The sequence below is a fragment of the Scleropages formosus genome, chromosome 2, assembly GCF_900964775.1.
Source record: "Scleropages formosus chromosome 2, fSclFor1.1, whole genome shotgun sequence".
NCBI lineage: Eukaryota > Metazoa > Chordata > Actinopteri > Osteoglossiformes > Osteoglossidae > Scleropages > Scleropages formosus.
In genome coordinates, this window is record NC_041807.1 from 5,761,553 (window position 1) to 5,779,110 (window position 17,558).

The 17,558-nt window shown below is 44.1% G+C and overlaps 1 protein-coding gene across 3 annotated transcripts in view; it reads right to left on the reverse strand.

Annotated features, from left to right (window-relative positions):
- Positions 1–4: 4 nt before the first annotated feature.
- rassf5 (Ras association domain family member 5) overlaps positions 5–17,558 on the reverse strand; it is a 46,128-nt gene continuing 28,574 nt past the window's right edge. For all 3 annotated transcript variants that reach the window (XM_029249677.1, XM_029249678.1, XM_018758707.2), the window contains 4 exons: positions 4,111–4,218; positions 3,082–3,349; positions 2,290–2,405; positions 5–2,041 (listed from right to left, as the gene is read on the reverse strand). In XM_029249677.1, coding sequence (XP_029105510.1) covers positions 1,889–2,041; positions 2,290–2,405; positions 3,082–3,349; positions 4,111–4,218 — 645 coding nt within the window. In that variant the 3' untranslated portion in view covers positions 5–1,888. The remainder of the gene's footprint in view (positions 2,042–2,289; positions 2,406–3,081; positions 3,350–4,110; positions 4,219–17,558) is intronic.

Here is a 17,558-nt window from a genome sequence, read left to right on the forward strand (position 1 = left end):
GCCATTTGTACACATTTGACCTCCCAACTCAAAAAATTCAGCAAAAGAGAATCATCTACTGTCATCTTGTCACTGTGCTCATAAAACAAACCACACTGTGCCCAGTCTCTAGAATATGATGACTGATTCATCATGAAAGTCCTCTTGAAGTCCATCACTTTGGGGTGTCCTGTGTTTGCTGGGTGACCTGAGGTGAGGGTGGAAGGCTCTGGGTCCGCTGTGGTTTGTACAGAGAATACAAAACCACGCAAATCCACACACAGCAAACACCTTTACTGCAGAAACACTGCCGTTCAGTAACATGGAAGGTGTGGGGCTTTGGGAGTAGTAAAAACCATGAGATCTTTCCTTTCTCTAGGTATTATAAAGGGGGTAGGCTGCTGAGAAAGGCAGATCAGAGAAGCCCCATAGCAAGCAGATATGTGCTTTTACATCAGGGTGTTCAGCACGTGAGCTACAGTGATAGACTGTTATTTGTTTTCATCTTCAAGCATTCACAACATGAACAAGTTTTACATTTTTGTTTCGTATGTAAATGCATACTTTATATGCAACTGTTGTTAAAACTGATGGCCCACTGGTCTCTTGTCCCTTTAATTTTTAAATCTCCTTTGAAGTTTATAAAAAAAAAGTAATTGTACCACGCAGTTATATTCTGGACACAAGTACTGGCCCACATCCCAGTGACTGACATGTTAACTGGTGTGCAGAACACTTGTATTACCACTATGTTATATATATCATGGAATCTGTTGAGTGAGTGCGATGTAGAGATGGAGAAGATGGGGTTAGCTTTGGTGTGACGTTCATCTGGTGTTTCTCTGCTTCAGTGGGATTTAGTTCATCACCTCCATTCATCCTGAACAGAAAGTCATGACAGACAAGATTCTCCAATCCATAACACACTCACATACACGCAACACAAATGAGACAGCTGACAGGTGATGGTACCATGTGTGAGTGCTTGAGAGGCACTGGCACTTAAGTAAACAGAGGCAGAACCCACAGGGAAGCGGTCATATGACACCAGGATGAACAGGGAAATCCTCCAGCTTATCTACAATACTTCCCAAACAGCCTATCTTCACACTGGTCTGAGTTCTCACATTGCTCAAGGTTGAACCCTAAGCAGGACAGAAATACAGCAGTTTCCTCATCAGGAAACTGATGAGGCACTCATTAAGTGCAAGATCCATAGTTCTTCAGAAGTCATATGTTGCAGATGAAGGCAATCACAATTTTGCTTCCTGAAAAGTTTTTGAATGCAGAATGAGAGCGTTCCGTGATAAGAGGTACTGATTGCGTACAATTTCTACATCATTCCTAATAGAATGCAGGGAGCCTATGCTTTCTAGAGAAGTCTAAGCAACATCAGGCCATAGTGCAAGACAACAGTCAAGAAGGGGTGGTTTACAACAGTGGCCAAGGATGGGAATTTTGGAATCGTGTGGCAAATTACATGCCCTTGTATTCCTCTACATGGACTTGTGATGTGAAATATGGTTAAAAATGCACGCATCCTCCATCTCTGACCCTTGGAAAGGCATGCATTGGACTTCAGCGGCGACCAGAAGAAAACACATGCTAAGTAACACTTGCAGTAGCAGCAGCAGCAACAGCAGTAACAGCAGCGTCAGCTTTAGATCGAGGTCTGACCAAATGGAAGGCCTCTGCCTGCAGGGCTGGAGCAAACCCCAGCTTGCCATTCACCTCCAGAAACATGCCTCCTCAGCATCCCGTCTCCGCCTCCTCCAATGGTGCCCTGCCTCCATCTTCAATAAGCAGGAGGAGCTCATTAAAAGTGTCCTGAGTAGATTGTTTTGATTTTTAAAAAATCTTTTCAAGTGGAAATTCTCATGCTGTGTGGACACGGGTTCAAAACAGGCCCTTAGCCTGGCTTGCCCTGGGCCTCCTGTAGCGCCTCCTGAAGTCTCTGCCGATATAGCATGTACCGCTTTTCCACCTGTTTCACACGCTCGCACTCCTCCTTCTCAAGGATGGTCAGGAAGTTCTGCAGCTCAGGCACCGAGAAGGCGTGCCACTGGGGAGAGAGGGAGGGGTAAACACACTATCACTCAAGGTCATATGCTTCTGACAGCAGGGACCCTATTGTGGTCATTAAGCAGAGCCAGAACTGGGTAAGAATGAAACTACAGTGAAGTGACAGTGTAGCACAAGAAATGACGGTGTGAAGGCAGTGGCTGTGAACTCAAAAGAGCTGTCACTCACAAAGGTCAAGGCTGCCCTTGGACTTGAACCAATAGACCACATTTCTGAGACTCTACTGACCTCCACGTCCCCTGTTTCGTTCTCCTTCAGAACAAAGGTCAGGCACTCGGGGTCTGGGCCAGCCAAAAGCCGCAAGCGCAAGGGTTGTTCTGAGATGGTCAACTTCTGGAACAGGTCTGGCCCACAGATGGAAGTGCACAGAGACACACACACTTCAGACCAGTGTCCTCTACATACAAACTGTTGTTATGTCTTTTATGCTTGTGCACCGCAATTTTTAAATTCAGCTTTCATAACTGGGGTTTCACTCAGTTTTTTTTTAATAAATTTGTTCAGAGTAAAGGTGGTCCCTGACTCACGATGGTTGAACTTGCAATTTTTTTGACTTTACGATGGTGAGCTGGCAATACGCATTCAGTAGAAACCGTACTTCGAATTCAGAATTTATATTTTTTTTCCCAGGCAAGCAATACTCTCTCGCGATGCTGGGCAGCAATCCGCATCTTCCATTCTGTCACACAAAGGTGTGTATTAGGTGTATTAAATACATACTTGAATTACAATATTTTTGACTTATGATGGGTTTCAGGGAACGTAACCCCATCGTAAATCAGGGACCACCTGTATACACATATGGTACATACTCTATATACTGGACTATCTATGATGACACAGAAATCCTATTTTTTGGTATTCTATTTCTGTATTTTTGGTATATGTACATTAGGTCAAAGGAAAATCTCATTTGTCAGCCATCAACAACACCAACATGTTGGCGAATATACAAAAACTCCCTACTCATCACCAGACCACGGTGAAGATCATCTATAATTTGCAAGGGCTGTGTCTTACCTTGGCCGTCATGGTGCGTCTGGCGATACAGTGCGAACTTGCGTGGGTTGTCCAGCACCATGAACTTGTTGAGCAGGCCCTGGATGACTTCACCTGCCGTAGTGCTGCTGCTGATGTGCAGCTGCTTGACAGCGTTTGACGGCAGGTAGAAAGAAGTCCTCCTTTCTGGATCCTCAGCCTCGGCCTCAGGCCTCGTCCCAAGGACCGTTACAGGGCGCCGCAGCTTCAGGTGGACTTTGATGAAGCCTGTGTAGATACCATCATCACCCTGCAGCACACAAAGAACAAGTGTGGTCGTTACAGTTTCTGAACCATGCTAGGATGGCAACAAACTACGGTGAAATTGCACATAATGTGAGAGGAATAGTTTTACATCAAATGAGGGGACATGTCTTACAACTTTTAATTTTTACATTACTGTCTCTGCCATTTCCTTTAATGCTAAAACTGCCAAATATAAGATTTGATGGGAAACTTAAGTTTTACAGGAAATACTAAATCAAAGCACCTGTTCTTTAAAACTTAAAACCACTGATTGACTGTCTGACCCATCTATGCAACAAAACCATATAATAACATGGTAGGATTAAAAGCAGCTCCAGCTGAAATATATGTGAACACCACTGATCTGTGGCTTCCAACAGCTGTGATAAGCAGATGGCTGCAAAACAACAAAGTAATCTGCATAGTGAGCGCAAGCATGTATTTTGTACTGAGCAACATTCATAGTAAATGCAGACAGCATCTTCATGTCAGCGCTCTTCATTCTATTGTGCAGGCTCTCAGCAACTGTGGAGATGCACACAGCAAGGAGGAAGGAGCCTGGACCATTTCTGGGGCTGGAATTCTGTGCTACAGAGCGAGCCATAGCTGCGCAAATTACAGGCAGTGTTCTACTACAAACTGCACTGCCAAACATGCTTGGCTCAGCATTCAAAGGGCTGTCATGGGGGGCAGACCATGAACACTGCATGTCCTACTAGGGATCTAGGTGGTTTCCAATACATGATGCTTTCAGCACATCCTTACCAGTTTCATTCCATTCTCTGTCACCTGAGCATTGTACTCCTGTATCTTGGCCCGGATCTCCTGGTCTGAGAGTGACTTCGGCCTCTCCTCCTCCTCTTTCGCGGCATTCTGAAAAGTAGGGAACAGAGGGAGAAATGGGACTAGGAGAAATGCAGCTAACCCAACCTAACCCACTCACTGTCACAGTCATCCTCTCCAAGCTGCATGACCGCGGCCATGTGTCTCGGGGGAACCCTGCCCTTTTCCTCTAGTGACATATAGCTGACGGGCCCCTGTTGCAGTGATGCTCGCTGCGTGGTGAAGCTTTGTTAGAATGCCAACTGTGTGGCGGAGACTGTTAAGTACCAGAAAGACCCTTTTCTCCAAGGCACTGAAGGATAAAGTACCTTCCTCTCACTGTACCCTGAACCGCATTCTCTGAAGACTCACTCAAGGGGAGGGTTTGGGACTAATGTTGGTACTGATTCAGCGAGCAGGGCCTGCAGCATTCCGTCCAGAACACTGGCTCTATCGATTTAGCCCACAACAACAGCACCACAACACACACTGCACAAAAAGTGCAGAACAGAGCAATGCTGTGCTTTACCGGAAGGAAATGAAAAGCACAGGTGCCTACAGTTAGAAGATCTGTTTGTCTATCCTGTCTCTCAGGGTACAGGAAGTGTAATTTACTAAATTGCCTTAAAAATAGATGATCATTAATGAACAATAATGTTCCACACACACACACACACACACATTTTCAGAACCGCTTGTCCCATACGGGGTCACGGGGAACCGGAGCCTAACCCGGCAACTCAGGGCGCAAGGCTGGAGGGGGAGGGGACACACCCAGGACGGGACGCCAGTCCATCGCAAGGCACCCCAAGCGGGACTCGAACCCCAGACCCACCGGAGAGCAGGACTGTGGTCCAACCCACTGCGCCACCGCACCCCCACAATAATGTTCCAGTCCTTTCATATTAACAGAGCTTCGACCAACAATACCCAATGATTCCTCCTCAATACACACACACACACACACACACATTTTCAGAACCGCTTGTCCCATACGGGGTCACGGGGAACCGGAGCCTACCCGGCAACACAGGGCGTAAGGCCGGAGGGGGAGGGGACACACCCAGGACGGGTCCTCCTCAATAAATATTGCATATGTTCTGCTGTGGAATGAACTTTGTTTACTTCTCCATTTTGTTTATTTCAGTTGAATCTGAGCTTTGGAGGACAGCATCTGCTAAATGAATTAGCAAATGTAAATAACTTGATTTTTATTATACTTTTATTTTTTTACGCTTTTTGTGTAAGTTTAATTACATCAAAAATGTTATAGTTATGAATTACCGTGAAAGATTAATCTTAATTTAAATAAGAACTCTTATGTCCCTGAGGTCCTAAGAGGAAATATACACATTAAAAGGGTGGTAACTGTTGTTCTTTCTTTACAATAAATTGCTAACACATCATTTTAAGGGCAGAATGCAAAGGCCATATTATATCTTAAAAGACGTCGAAGGAGATCAAAGGACCTCAGAATTTGTTCCATTGAGATTCTGGAGGCAGAATAAATAACACAGATTTATTAAGATGCCAACACAGTAATTTTAGCTCTCAGCTGAGATTCAGGGACTGAACAAACTCATCTAACCACTGATTTAACAGCACAAGATATTATACCGTGGGGTGGGCTGTTCAAACATAAGTTCAATCCAGCTCAGACTATGCATAGTTTGCATGTTCTTCTCACATCTGCATGGATTTCCTCCCAATCCAAAAGAGTTGTGTTTTAAGGTGAACTGGACACTCTAAATTTGCTCATAGTGTATGAATGGGTGAGTCATGTCAGTCAGCGCATGTGTGGCTGCCCTGAGATGGACTGATGTCCTGTCTAGGGTGTAAATAGACTTCAGACCACCACTGCCCTGACTTGGACAAACAGCTGGAGTGGAGAGTGAGCGACTGCAGGTTCACTGTGTGGCCTGGCATGTCCAACTCAGACACCAGGGGGCGGTGTCTTGCACTCTGGAGCCGTGAGCTTTGTGCTCATCAGATAGCTGCATGTGCAACACTGGAACTGCTTGAGTCATTTTTCACAAGAACTGCTGGACTGTTGTACCACTGAGCACACGCTGAAACACAGCCGTCACAGAGGATGCAAATGCCGATTGACTGGTCCCCGATAGCGGAAACGGGGAAGTCAAGGTGATGAGGGGGCAGCAGCCACGCTTAAATTCTGCTCTGCAAGCCTCTGCTTAAGAATGCATGAATGTATCTATTATAACATCATCATTTCACTCCCAAAAGAAGAGCCAGCCTGTGAAAGCACCCTCTCCCCAGGGTTTGTACACCTGCAAAAATCATCCGGTCACACTTTACCCTGTGAGACACAGAAAGCAGGAAAGTACCCATGGGTGTAGGAAACGGAGTTGACTCACAATTCATCCACATGAGAGGCTCTCAGCAAGACCCAGAGTACAGAGTACAGAGTACAGAGTACTCTGGATCTTGCTGAGAAACTGAACTAAACTGATTCAAAATCATCAAAACTGATCCAAAATCCAATGGACATCCTTATTGCTTCCATGAGCCCAGTGATGGTGTCAGGCTCAGAACAAAATAATAAAAAAGGGAGGATGAGAGAGTTAATCTAAAGTATGATACAAGTACTTGCAAATTAGGTTTGCAAATGCATGAATACCAGGCATAACTGAGTTAACGACTTTGGTTTTCCACACTGTGAAGCCTTAGTCACCCTCATAATGGTGGATGTGTCACCTTTCTGCAGCCCTTATCCTGCATCTCCTGCTGGGAAATGCAGTGAGGGGCGGTGCACACCCCTTAGGGATGGCGTCTATTTCCAGAACAACTCAGTGGTGATTCCGTGTCACAGTTAGTGTGCCACTTCCCAAAATGCAAAAAAAAAGAAAAAAAAGGTCTGACTGCGCATACTGTTAATCATTTCAAGTATGCAGAAACAAGAGAAGTCCTTGTGCCATAGATCAGTCTGTGTGGATGGCTGCGCATTGGGCCGCACAGCTCAGCGTGCCATGGCAACAGGGAATTTGACAGAGTGTATTTTTAGATGCCATCCACATCCCGAGCAGCACACGCAAACCTGCCGTTGCTTCCTCCTTCTTTTTTTCAAAGACAGAACAAGTCAGCTTCTGTGAACCTTCGGTGCAGAACCAGCACAGCCATTCGGAGACAAATTCTCCTTTCCGCTGGAACTGCTGAGAGTGTTTGAATCACAAAGCACTGTTGCCATAGCACCCGCATTAAACATCAGTGTGGACCGATGGCCAGGACAGTCAAAAAGTAACATTTTTCATTTTGGAAATTTTTTTTTTTGCTAAAGCAGCTTACAGTATTAAGTTATGAACAATTATTGACCTATTTATACAGTGCAGTAATTTTTAATAGAGGAATTTAGCATAGGTACCTTGCACAAGGGTACTCTAGCAGAATGTGGGTTTCCAACCCGTGACCTCTAATGTCCAAAGGCAGCAGCTGTAACCACAACACTACCTATGGGTACTTCACTTTTATTTACCCTTGACCTAGGGATTACATTACTGCAGGAACTCAGGAGCCCTGGGAGCTCCAGGGGCCCAGCTATGTCATGTAAGAGCATTTCAATAAATGCCGCAAGAGCTGACAATGAAAATGTCGCCAAGCAAAGCAGCCCTGCACTGGCCTGAAAGGGAAGAGAGGCTAAATGTCACACAAACCACGTGAAAGTCTCTCTTTAATTAAGCAGCTCTGGCCAGAAACAAAAATGATTTTCTGCTAAATACCATTTACCAAATGCAAATACTATGGAATTCCATGGTCCAAAAAAAACCATCCTTGGCAGAAGTGGAACATTGTATTAAGGATTGGAACTGGGACCCTACAAACAGGAGCAAAACAAACTTTAAAAGCATTAAACTAAAAAGAGGACATGAGTGGTTTGCACACCCATGAATATAAAGTTAATCTGCATTATTTACCATGTCTTGGAAGAGCACAAGGCTTCAGTCACTACTGTCACTGTGGATGTTTCACCTTGCTTGCACCATAATTCTACACCTCCTGCTGAGACACCTGCAGTGAGGGCTAGTGTTCCTCTCGGCCATAATTTACCAGCCCATCCAGGATTAAATCCTGGGTGTACAACTTTGGTATAGTAATATAGCTACCATGGAAGCAGGTGCTGAAGAAGCCAGGACCTAAATGGATCCTATCAAATGCTCCTAGACAATATGCAAATGTTACACTTTGTCATCCAGCAAAGCCTAGTAGCAGTAAGGCTTAGAGTCAACACAGATCAGAGATTAAATTCAGTGATATTCAGGCACGGGGAATTTCACCAGTTGTGCAAATGTAACTGGAGATTTCTATTCAAGGTTTTCCAACTGTAGACAGAACTAACCATGGCACACCTGGGGTCAATGTGCTCATGTGACTTGGCAGGCTGGTGTTAATATGTTGTGCTCCACTGGCTTGCTCTGCTTTACATCAATGTATAATGCAAATCTGCTTTAATAATGCTTTAATAATGCCAAGATGGGCAAATGTGCCCACCCTGTTAAATATACTGTGCTGGCTTAATTTAAGGCCAATTCTCTCCACAGGGGAAATGGGATAAAAGCATGTTGGCCCTGTTGCCACTTTACATGTATTTATAGGGAAGAGTGAAGTGGGCTCCAGGGTGAGGTCAGGAAGTCAGCCGAAATTGGTTTCATGTTCATCAGGGTGTTCGTTAAAGTGAAATATCTGAAAATAAGTGTTTCTACCAAGAAGTGTGTGTGGACTAGGAGGACACTGTCTATTTCTGCACGTATACTGCTGTGTATGCGGGCACAATTGGTCGCACGCATGTGGGTGGGAAGATGAGCACCTATAGCTTCTGCTGGTGTGAGCTCATGAATAAGCCCTCCACCTCCATCCTCCGTCATCCATGACAGGGAACAAACATAAGTGGCAGGATAAAGGATATATAAGTATCCCCCCCAGTATCACACCATATTCCTCCATTAGCTGTACAGTCCATCTTGTCTGCACACTGTGTCATTAAACATCAAAACCTTTTCAAATATTCCGTTCCCTTACATAAACATAATAACGTATTATTCTTCTGAGTGTCGACAAAACAACTGCAGGCTGAACATTTGAGGTGTTGCACGGAAAATGAAGAGCACTGTGCTGTCAGCTCACTGTGGCACAGTGTGATCCAGCTCTCTGCTTCCAGCATTAGGCTCATTTGAAAGATGTGAGATTCTGTGAAGAGAAGCATTCAAATCAAGTTTAACCTGTCAGGTTAGAATAAGGGAACCAGGTAATTTTTTTTTTTTTTTTTTTTTTTTTAACAGGTATTAAATCTTTAATGCAGCATAAAAATATGACACCACAACGGGCAGATTCTTCAGAAAAATAGGTGCAGGGAGTGTATACTCTTCCTTTTTCCCAGAAACAATTAACTGGCACACCTATCTGAAAGACAGATGGAGATATCAATTTATCTTAAATGAACACATTTCAAAACAAGAGACGCCTAGTACCAGTGCCAGTGAGGCAGTAACATCGTGCGACACATTGGAAAAGCAAGCCTGAAACTGAATGCAGCAATGGAAATACATCCTATTAACATGCATAATAACACGCACTCCTTGAAGACACACATCACAGCATCAAGCTCTGGAACTGACACGACACGTGATCTGGAAGTGAGCCAGAGCAGTTCACAATGTGGCACTGCCCGGTCCCCAGGTACCAAAGTCTCAGGTAGATAGCACACAACTTGTACCAGGCTAGACAAAGCTCAACATGCCAAGAGCTACCGGTATGCAGTCACGTTTGTGTGCCTGTATGTGCACAGCAGTGTTGTGGAGTCGGAGTTGGAAGCAATTACTGGGTGACTGGAGTTGGAGTCAAAGAGTCGGAGTCGTGGAGTCACAGTCGGAAGCAATTATTGGGTTACTGGAGTGAGAGTCAGTAAAAACTTACCGACTCCAACTAAATGTACAGTATATGCCGGCGTATAAGTCAACCCCCAAAAACCAGAGGTGCAGTATAGGTTTAGGCCTATATTCACCGGATCAGTTGACCCCCAAAATAATGTGCAACTTAAGTGTTGTGGAGTCGGAGTAGGAAGCAATTATTGGGTTACTGGAGTTGAAGTCGGAGTCAAAGGTTTTGTATACCAACTCCACAGCCCTAGTGCACAGTGCTTCAGTATCCACAGTGAAACTTACGCAATAATGTGAAGCAAATTTGTTCCATTATGAAATAGCATTTAATTTGCAAAATCCATTACCATGATTTGACCTGATAATGGCATTTTTTTCTTTTTTTAAATCACACTCCATATAAATGCAATTACTGGCTTTGTTTTTGGAGGTTTCTGTGGTTACAGTGCATTAAAACAGCACCAGTAAGTTTCTCCTTGCATGTTTCTGTGATCCTGTTTTGATGTGAGGAGCAAGTGTTGCTTTGTTCTTGACCTGCCCTGTGGCACATTTTCAGCCAGTGTTTAATCTGGCTGTGGAGCATTATGGGAAAGGGGAGTACTTTAAACACCAAAAACACCTGGGAGCAACTGGAGAGTCTGGCTCTCTTCATCTGTTACCCAAAAGCCCGTGTGCTTACATTCATAACACAGCGGAGGCAACTTCAAACAGTCTCAGGTTCCGTTGCATGCGATGATGCCGCTGTGCACAATCAGGCCTTTCCATCTGAGGCGAGAGCGCTCTCTGGACTGTGCGATAGCCTCACCACCTGCTGTTCCTTCAGGGGTTAGCATTATCAGGCCGGAGGGATGCTGACAAGTGCAGCCAATGTCATGATCTTCCACAGAAAACTGTGCTGAAGAACAAGGGCCACCTTTTGTTTTCACAACACTGATGCGTAGAGGCCATTCTCACCATTGCCAAGAGAGTACTGCAGCGTTCCCTTTATGGGTCCACTTAATTAATTCAACAAGTTCTCGCGCTTTAATCAGTTTATGAGCATGCAACAGAATTGAATGTGGATCAGCCTTTCTTTAACTCACTTTTATTAACCGCTTGTCCTGGTCAGGGGTACAGATGTCTGGAATCTATCCTAGAATTACTAAGCACAAGGCTGAGGTGTACACCCTAGACACGACATTAGTCCATTATAGGGTAGGAAGACACATTCACACTCTATAGGCATTTTAGAGCATCTAGTTCGCCAAAACTGCCTGTCTTTGGAATGTGGGAGGAAACCCATGCAGACATGGGGAGAACATGCAAACTTCACACAGACTGAACTGGTTTGAAACCTAGACCAAAACAGACAAGGTGTTGTGAGGCTTTGGCACGACCAACTAAATGTGGATCAGTTCCCATTAACAGAAAACCAATAAGGGAAACACATGAAGGGTGAGCCCGAGAGTTCAGCTGAAAAAATTACTGGAGATATGCTTCATAAAAGGTTTAAATTAAAACCTCAAGTCAGCTTGTAAATATAAATAGTCCTGTTCGTTGGTGACAATATCACCTCCACCATGTTTTTTTCTAAACATCTCGGAGAGCTCTCATACAGGAAATATAATGTAACAGCAATGGGAAGACATCAGTATTTAAATGTCTTCCCATAATGCACTGCAGTTTGTGTTTTATTGTATTTGGTGGTGTGAATTATATTCAGCGTAGTTCAACGTAGTTCCTGTTCTACAGAATATTGAAGGGTGTTTGTTCTATTCCAGTTTGCTGTGATGTTTAAATTAACCCTAATATTGTGGACACTGTCAATGTGTTTTATGTTGCCGGTCACCACCTTTGTGTTCTTGAAAGTGTAAATTTTATTCTAAGTGTTTCAGGAGTCAGGGCCATGGGGGCACGGTGGTGCAGCAGGCTTGGCTGGATCCTGTTCTCTGGCGGGTCTGGGATTTGAGTCCTGCTTGAAGTGCCTTGTGACAGACTGATGGCCTGTCCTGGGTGTGTCCCCTCCCCCTCCAGCCCTGTGCCTTGTGTTGCTAGGTTAGGCTCTGGCTTACTGCAACCACGCTCAGTACAAGCAGCTTCAGCTGACGTGTGCATGTGTATTTTATTGTTATGACTATAATAAACACATTGTGGTTGAATAAAGGGCATGTTTGTAAAATCCACTCTTTATAGTTTGTAATTGGTGACTCAATGGCAGATCACCACAATAACATTTTTCTAACATTATTTTAGCATTGTTATTTTCTCTATACTGCTACTTTAACAATGATAACTACACACACACACACATTTTCAGAACCGCTTGTCCCTGACGGGGTCACGGGGAACCGGAGCCTACCCGGCAACACAGGGCGTAACTATTAAAGATGTATTCAAAGAGCAGATACTTCTACTTTCTCTTTGTGGTTCACACAAAAAAAAGAAAACTTCCTCAAATGATACAATACAGAAAGCATCCTTCATGTTCAATTCACATGTCAGTTTCTGCCCCAAAGGGCCACCAGAAAATAAACGCACAGCCAAAATATGCTTGGCCCTAAACAGAATCTATCAGAAGCTTAAACGGAATTGACAGCCTTGGTCTGGAGGCATCCAGTCAAACAAAGTCCACGGTAGTAAAATTAGCTCTGAAAAAGACACTCAACAGCCATAAGCAAATCTGCATGCAGCTTCTCATTTTCCTGCTGGCTAACCTAGATTCTTCACTTCCGTTTATGCAGAGCCTCCATCCCTCACTAGAAGGGTTGCTGTAGCCTTGTGCTTGGTGCTGGGTAACATCCTGTGGAGACGACACACTGCGGTGGAGAGCACTCAGCACAGTAGTTTCTCTTGCAAGAGCCACAGCTCAATACTTTAACACTCATTCAGCATATCTGCTCATGTACATTTCCACTGCATATTGTGTGCTTCTTCAGGTACCTACAAACACAAACTGCAAATAGGGGATTGGCATAGTAGTTAGAGCTGCTCTCTTCAGAACTGAAGAACCTGGCTTCAAGTTCCCCTTCCTTCCCTTATCCTGAATGGATTCAGTAGTAAAACATGACCCAGCAGCGTAAATAGTGGTGTGAAATTTTAAACTGTGTGACACGTTGAAGCATGAGATAAATAAACAAATGAAGGTCAGTGAATATGAAGCAGAATAAACAAGCTAATGAAAAATTAAAAGAGGAATAAAACTAGTGTTAGTGAAAAAAAACTTGGTAAATATTCATGAGATAAGACTTCTTGTTTTATTTTTACAGAGCTGAGGTCAGAAATGAGCGAACAGACATTAGTGCAATACGTAGCCTGTGTGTGGTACATTAGCTAAACCCAGTGCAGTCAGGATGTCTGTCAAAGGGCTGTGTGTGGTTTCACTCTCAGACTGGTGCATGCGAGCAACCAAAGGCTCATAATCTTCTGTTTGACAGACATCCTGTAGGCAAATCAAAGTTATGCTAAGTGGTACAATTTGTGATCCATGATGAACGCAGTTTTTCAAGCACTCTTCAGACAGTTCAGTGCTAATAGCATCAGTGCTAACAGTGTCAGTACAAGCAACTTTAGTGCTAATAGCACCATTGCTACTAGCATCAGTGGTACAGGTTCAAAGCTAACAGTGTCAGTGCGGCCAGTGTCAGTACAGGCAAATTAAGTTCTAACAGTTTCAGAGCTAACAGTGTCAGTACTAACAGGATACGAACTAACAAGTTCAAAACTAACAGCATCAGTGGTGACAATGAGTGCTAACAGAGTGCCGTTGTCACACAGGAAGGCGAACAGTGCGACACCTTCGGGTAGATCAGCACTATAAAGCAGTCCTGTGGAGCCTAGTCTCCTTCTTCCATGTAACATGAGAAGGGGAAGGTTGACGGTTTGTGGTGAACAACTCTTGCCCTTAGAGAGCAAGTTTGTAAAGGATGTGTAAGCAGAAGGTAACAAACTAGGTTTACTTGAGAGTCACATGTCTGCAGCCATGTCGCTTTCTCTTAATGTAATGCATGAATTGTACTTTTGCTGAGATGTATGTCGTTTTGGACAAAAGTGTCTGCTAAATGAATAAATGTAAAAGTTCTTGATAGTGGATGTTAAATCCTGGAACGGAAGCTGAGGCCTTGTGCTTTATTTCCGTTATCTGGCAGCTACCTGACGTGCATAGACAGATGGGGGGGCATGAGGAAAACAGAAACACAGAGAGATTAACCCTTAACGAGGCAGAACATAAAGGTTTACAGAGGATGCAGCCTCGTGTGGAACCTGAAATAGGTTTTGGGTGTGAAAAAATATAATTTCATTAACACACCAGTGCCAATCAATTCAAATGAACAGATTAGTCTGTTACACTTCTCCAATCTCGTTCTCCACATATAATATACAATAATACACAGGGAAAGATGTTCAACCCCTCGTGCCAAAAACCAAGGGGGCTAGACAAACCAACCATGCCACAATATACCATCCCTCCCAAAACCAACCAATTCCCTTCACAAAAAAAAAAAAAAATATCATGGGCAAACACCATCCTCCTTGCCGGGAGCCACCGCGTGCACTTCGTTGGGGTTGTCAAGTGGGCACCTTCCTTCATTGATGTTTCATTGAATTGAGCCCACTACACCTCCAGAAGGCTCAACGGCGAGATCTGGCGTCCCAGACCCACCCCCCTCCATGCCCACAGTGCCATCCCAGCGACTCCACCCACCAAAAAAAACCCAACCCCAACCACCAACAACCAACCAATACACCATACCAGCACATATAATGCTATGTGGTGGTGCAAAATGTCATCTGCAGTTCATTTCAAGTGAGTGTGACATTAAAAAGGTGTGAAATCGACTGTTTATGGACTCATACGTATTGTCATTTACGGACTCAATGTCTTACTTATGCAATTAATATAAAATAGATAAAGGTACAGTGTGTTTACTAAGAAGTTATTTCTGTTATTTTTGCACGTTTTGAAAATGCTTGAATGTGACAAATATACTGTACACAACACATATGTTTAAATTTCCACTGTTCTCAACCATAAGGATACAGCTGATAATGTCATGATGTTTCTATTCAAGTCCAACTCTTGACCCCTAAGCCTTAGTTCTTGTCAGAAATTAATGCTTTCACAGTTAACAGATCATCAATGGCTGCTTATCAGTCTAGTGCCTTTAATGCATTTAATAACCATGATGACTGACACTTCGACCGCCACATCACCACAGGTACATGGACCTGGCTGAGAGTGGATGTCCTTTCTCTTACTAGTAAGGTGACTTCTACTTTTCACTCATTACCTGGAGGCTATATGTCTGCCAGAAGATGTAACCCTTTGTGTTTCTATGGAGATGGGTCAAAAGAGTCAAAAAAGGGCAAGTGAGATTAAAATTACATGTCAGGCACTGGAACAGGATGCTTTTCAGTTAAGTATTTGACACAGCACATGCCCACAGGGGGTAGTGCTATCAGCAGCTGCAGCCCATTGAACGGTCCTGCTACACATTAGTCATATCACACACGATGCAGCTCTAGCTTGGTCTACCACTCATCCTGTGTTGTTTTCTTTTACCTTGTTAATGGCTGCTGTACTTGTGCCCTAATGGCAGTCTAAGTCATGTGCACACATTAGCGTCTTTTAAATGAAATGGGAGCAGCAATCTGGGCTGGTACAGCAGGAGATTACCACTGACAAACATCTGGACCTACAGTCCTTGCGGTGCCACTCACAGTTAAAGAAAACCCAAAGAAATATGGAGGGCAAAACAGCATCTTATAAGCAGTTCCGCAGTAAAGGTGAGAATAGATTCTTCTTTGAGATAGGTTAGTTGTTCTGCTGGAGTTTTGTCCAGTCAAAGGCAGACATCTCACTGATAGTTTGCAGGTGCCTAATCTTGCCAATTAACCTCATATAAGGAACCAACATGAGCTACCACCTACCCACTGTCACATCACCTGCACTTGCAAAACACAGCTCCCAATACTATACTCCACCATCATCCAAGATGGTACTTTCTACCTGGTGATTTCTGTTCTCCTCTGTCCACTGAGGAGTAGAACTGATCCAAATCACAGCACTGCAGATGAGTAACATGCTACATAACAAAGCACTGGACGAAACTGGCCTGGGTGTGCTTTCACGCACACACCTTAATCAAGAAGTGCTTCTTTATTTCAATGGCTGGGATGGCAGAGGTGCAGCTTAACTCTAGAGCAATGCTTAGTGTTGGTCCTGCACTACAGTGAAACCTGAGTCAGTGGTGTATATTGTACCACTAATTACTGCCCAGCTCAAAAGACTGGCAGATCTATTTGAGCTTCAAGGCCTTTTTGCCCCTTTTTCTTTGCTCTGGATAAAAGGCTACTTGCCTTATATTGGCTGCCATGAGGTCCACCTTCCACATCTGAGATATGCACTATGGCACTTCATCAACGCAGCGTGGCAGCAGTACAATGCGCAGAAGTCTATCAACACATATTCTCAGACCCGATTACTGCCGTGACCACCAAGACATCCTCATAGACCGGATGTTTGCCACAGGAGAGAGCTTTACATCAAAGCACAGTTGCACATCATACACACGCACGCAAACGCACACACAGAATGGAACACGGAACGCAGATTCTCAGATTAAAAGTGAAAGTCATTCTGGTTTCCACTCACAGTGCATTTATGCTGGCTTCCAGGGTGACCTTAAAGGCACCATGCAAGTGTGCTTTGGGGAAACCAAGGACAATGGCCATAGCCTTGCCAGAGCTGGTCTTTGTTCTCCTCACAATGGTTCATGTTTGCACAGCAACACATATTAGGTAAAAACAGTGCAGTTGTTTTTAACTGTGGAAGGAAACCTTTGAAAAGAGCTCTCTATGGCTGTGGTGCACTTGAAACATTATCTTTACAGGTTTGCTGGAGCAACTAGGTCAGATTACTTCCACCTAGCAGTGTGTATTCTTTCCACTGTGCACTCGTGTTAAACAGAGGAACACACACTATTAACCAGCACCATAGTAAAAGCTTAGTTAGCATGAAATCCACAAATTACAAAAGTGGCTCATTCAGATAATGCAACTGTGTACTTATTGCACTGTCTGAAGCACTGGAACCAGTATGAAAAGAGGCTCTGCCCAGTGTAATGGTATCACTAGCAGCAGAGGTAGTACTCGAAAACTCCACCTCGCCCAAACCCATGGGAAGTAAGATTGTGATCTGAATTATTTATACACAGGAAGAATTTCTGAAGCAGGGCAAGCCCTGTGCAGGTGGCATGTTAGGAGGTTCACCAGTGGCAGTCCAACAGAGAGAACGGAGTAAAGCATAACTGCAGCATAACTTTAAGTAAGACAGACATGACGGACATGGAATGGCAGCCTCAGAGAGCTGGAAACAGCATGTAAAAAGAGAAACTCATTTAAGGGACAGACTGGGCGACTTCCTATACTGCGCCTGAAAGAAGTGAAAGATCTAGCAATGGGAGACGTGCGTGCGTCAAGAGCCTAGGGAAATAAAAAGGTCAGTCTCTGAAACTGTACAGGCAT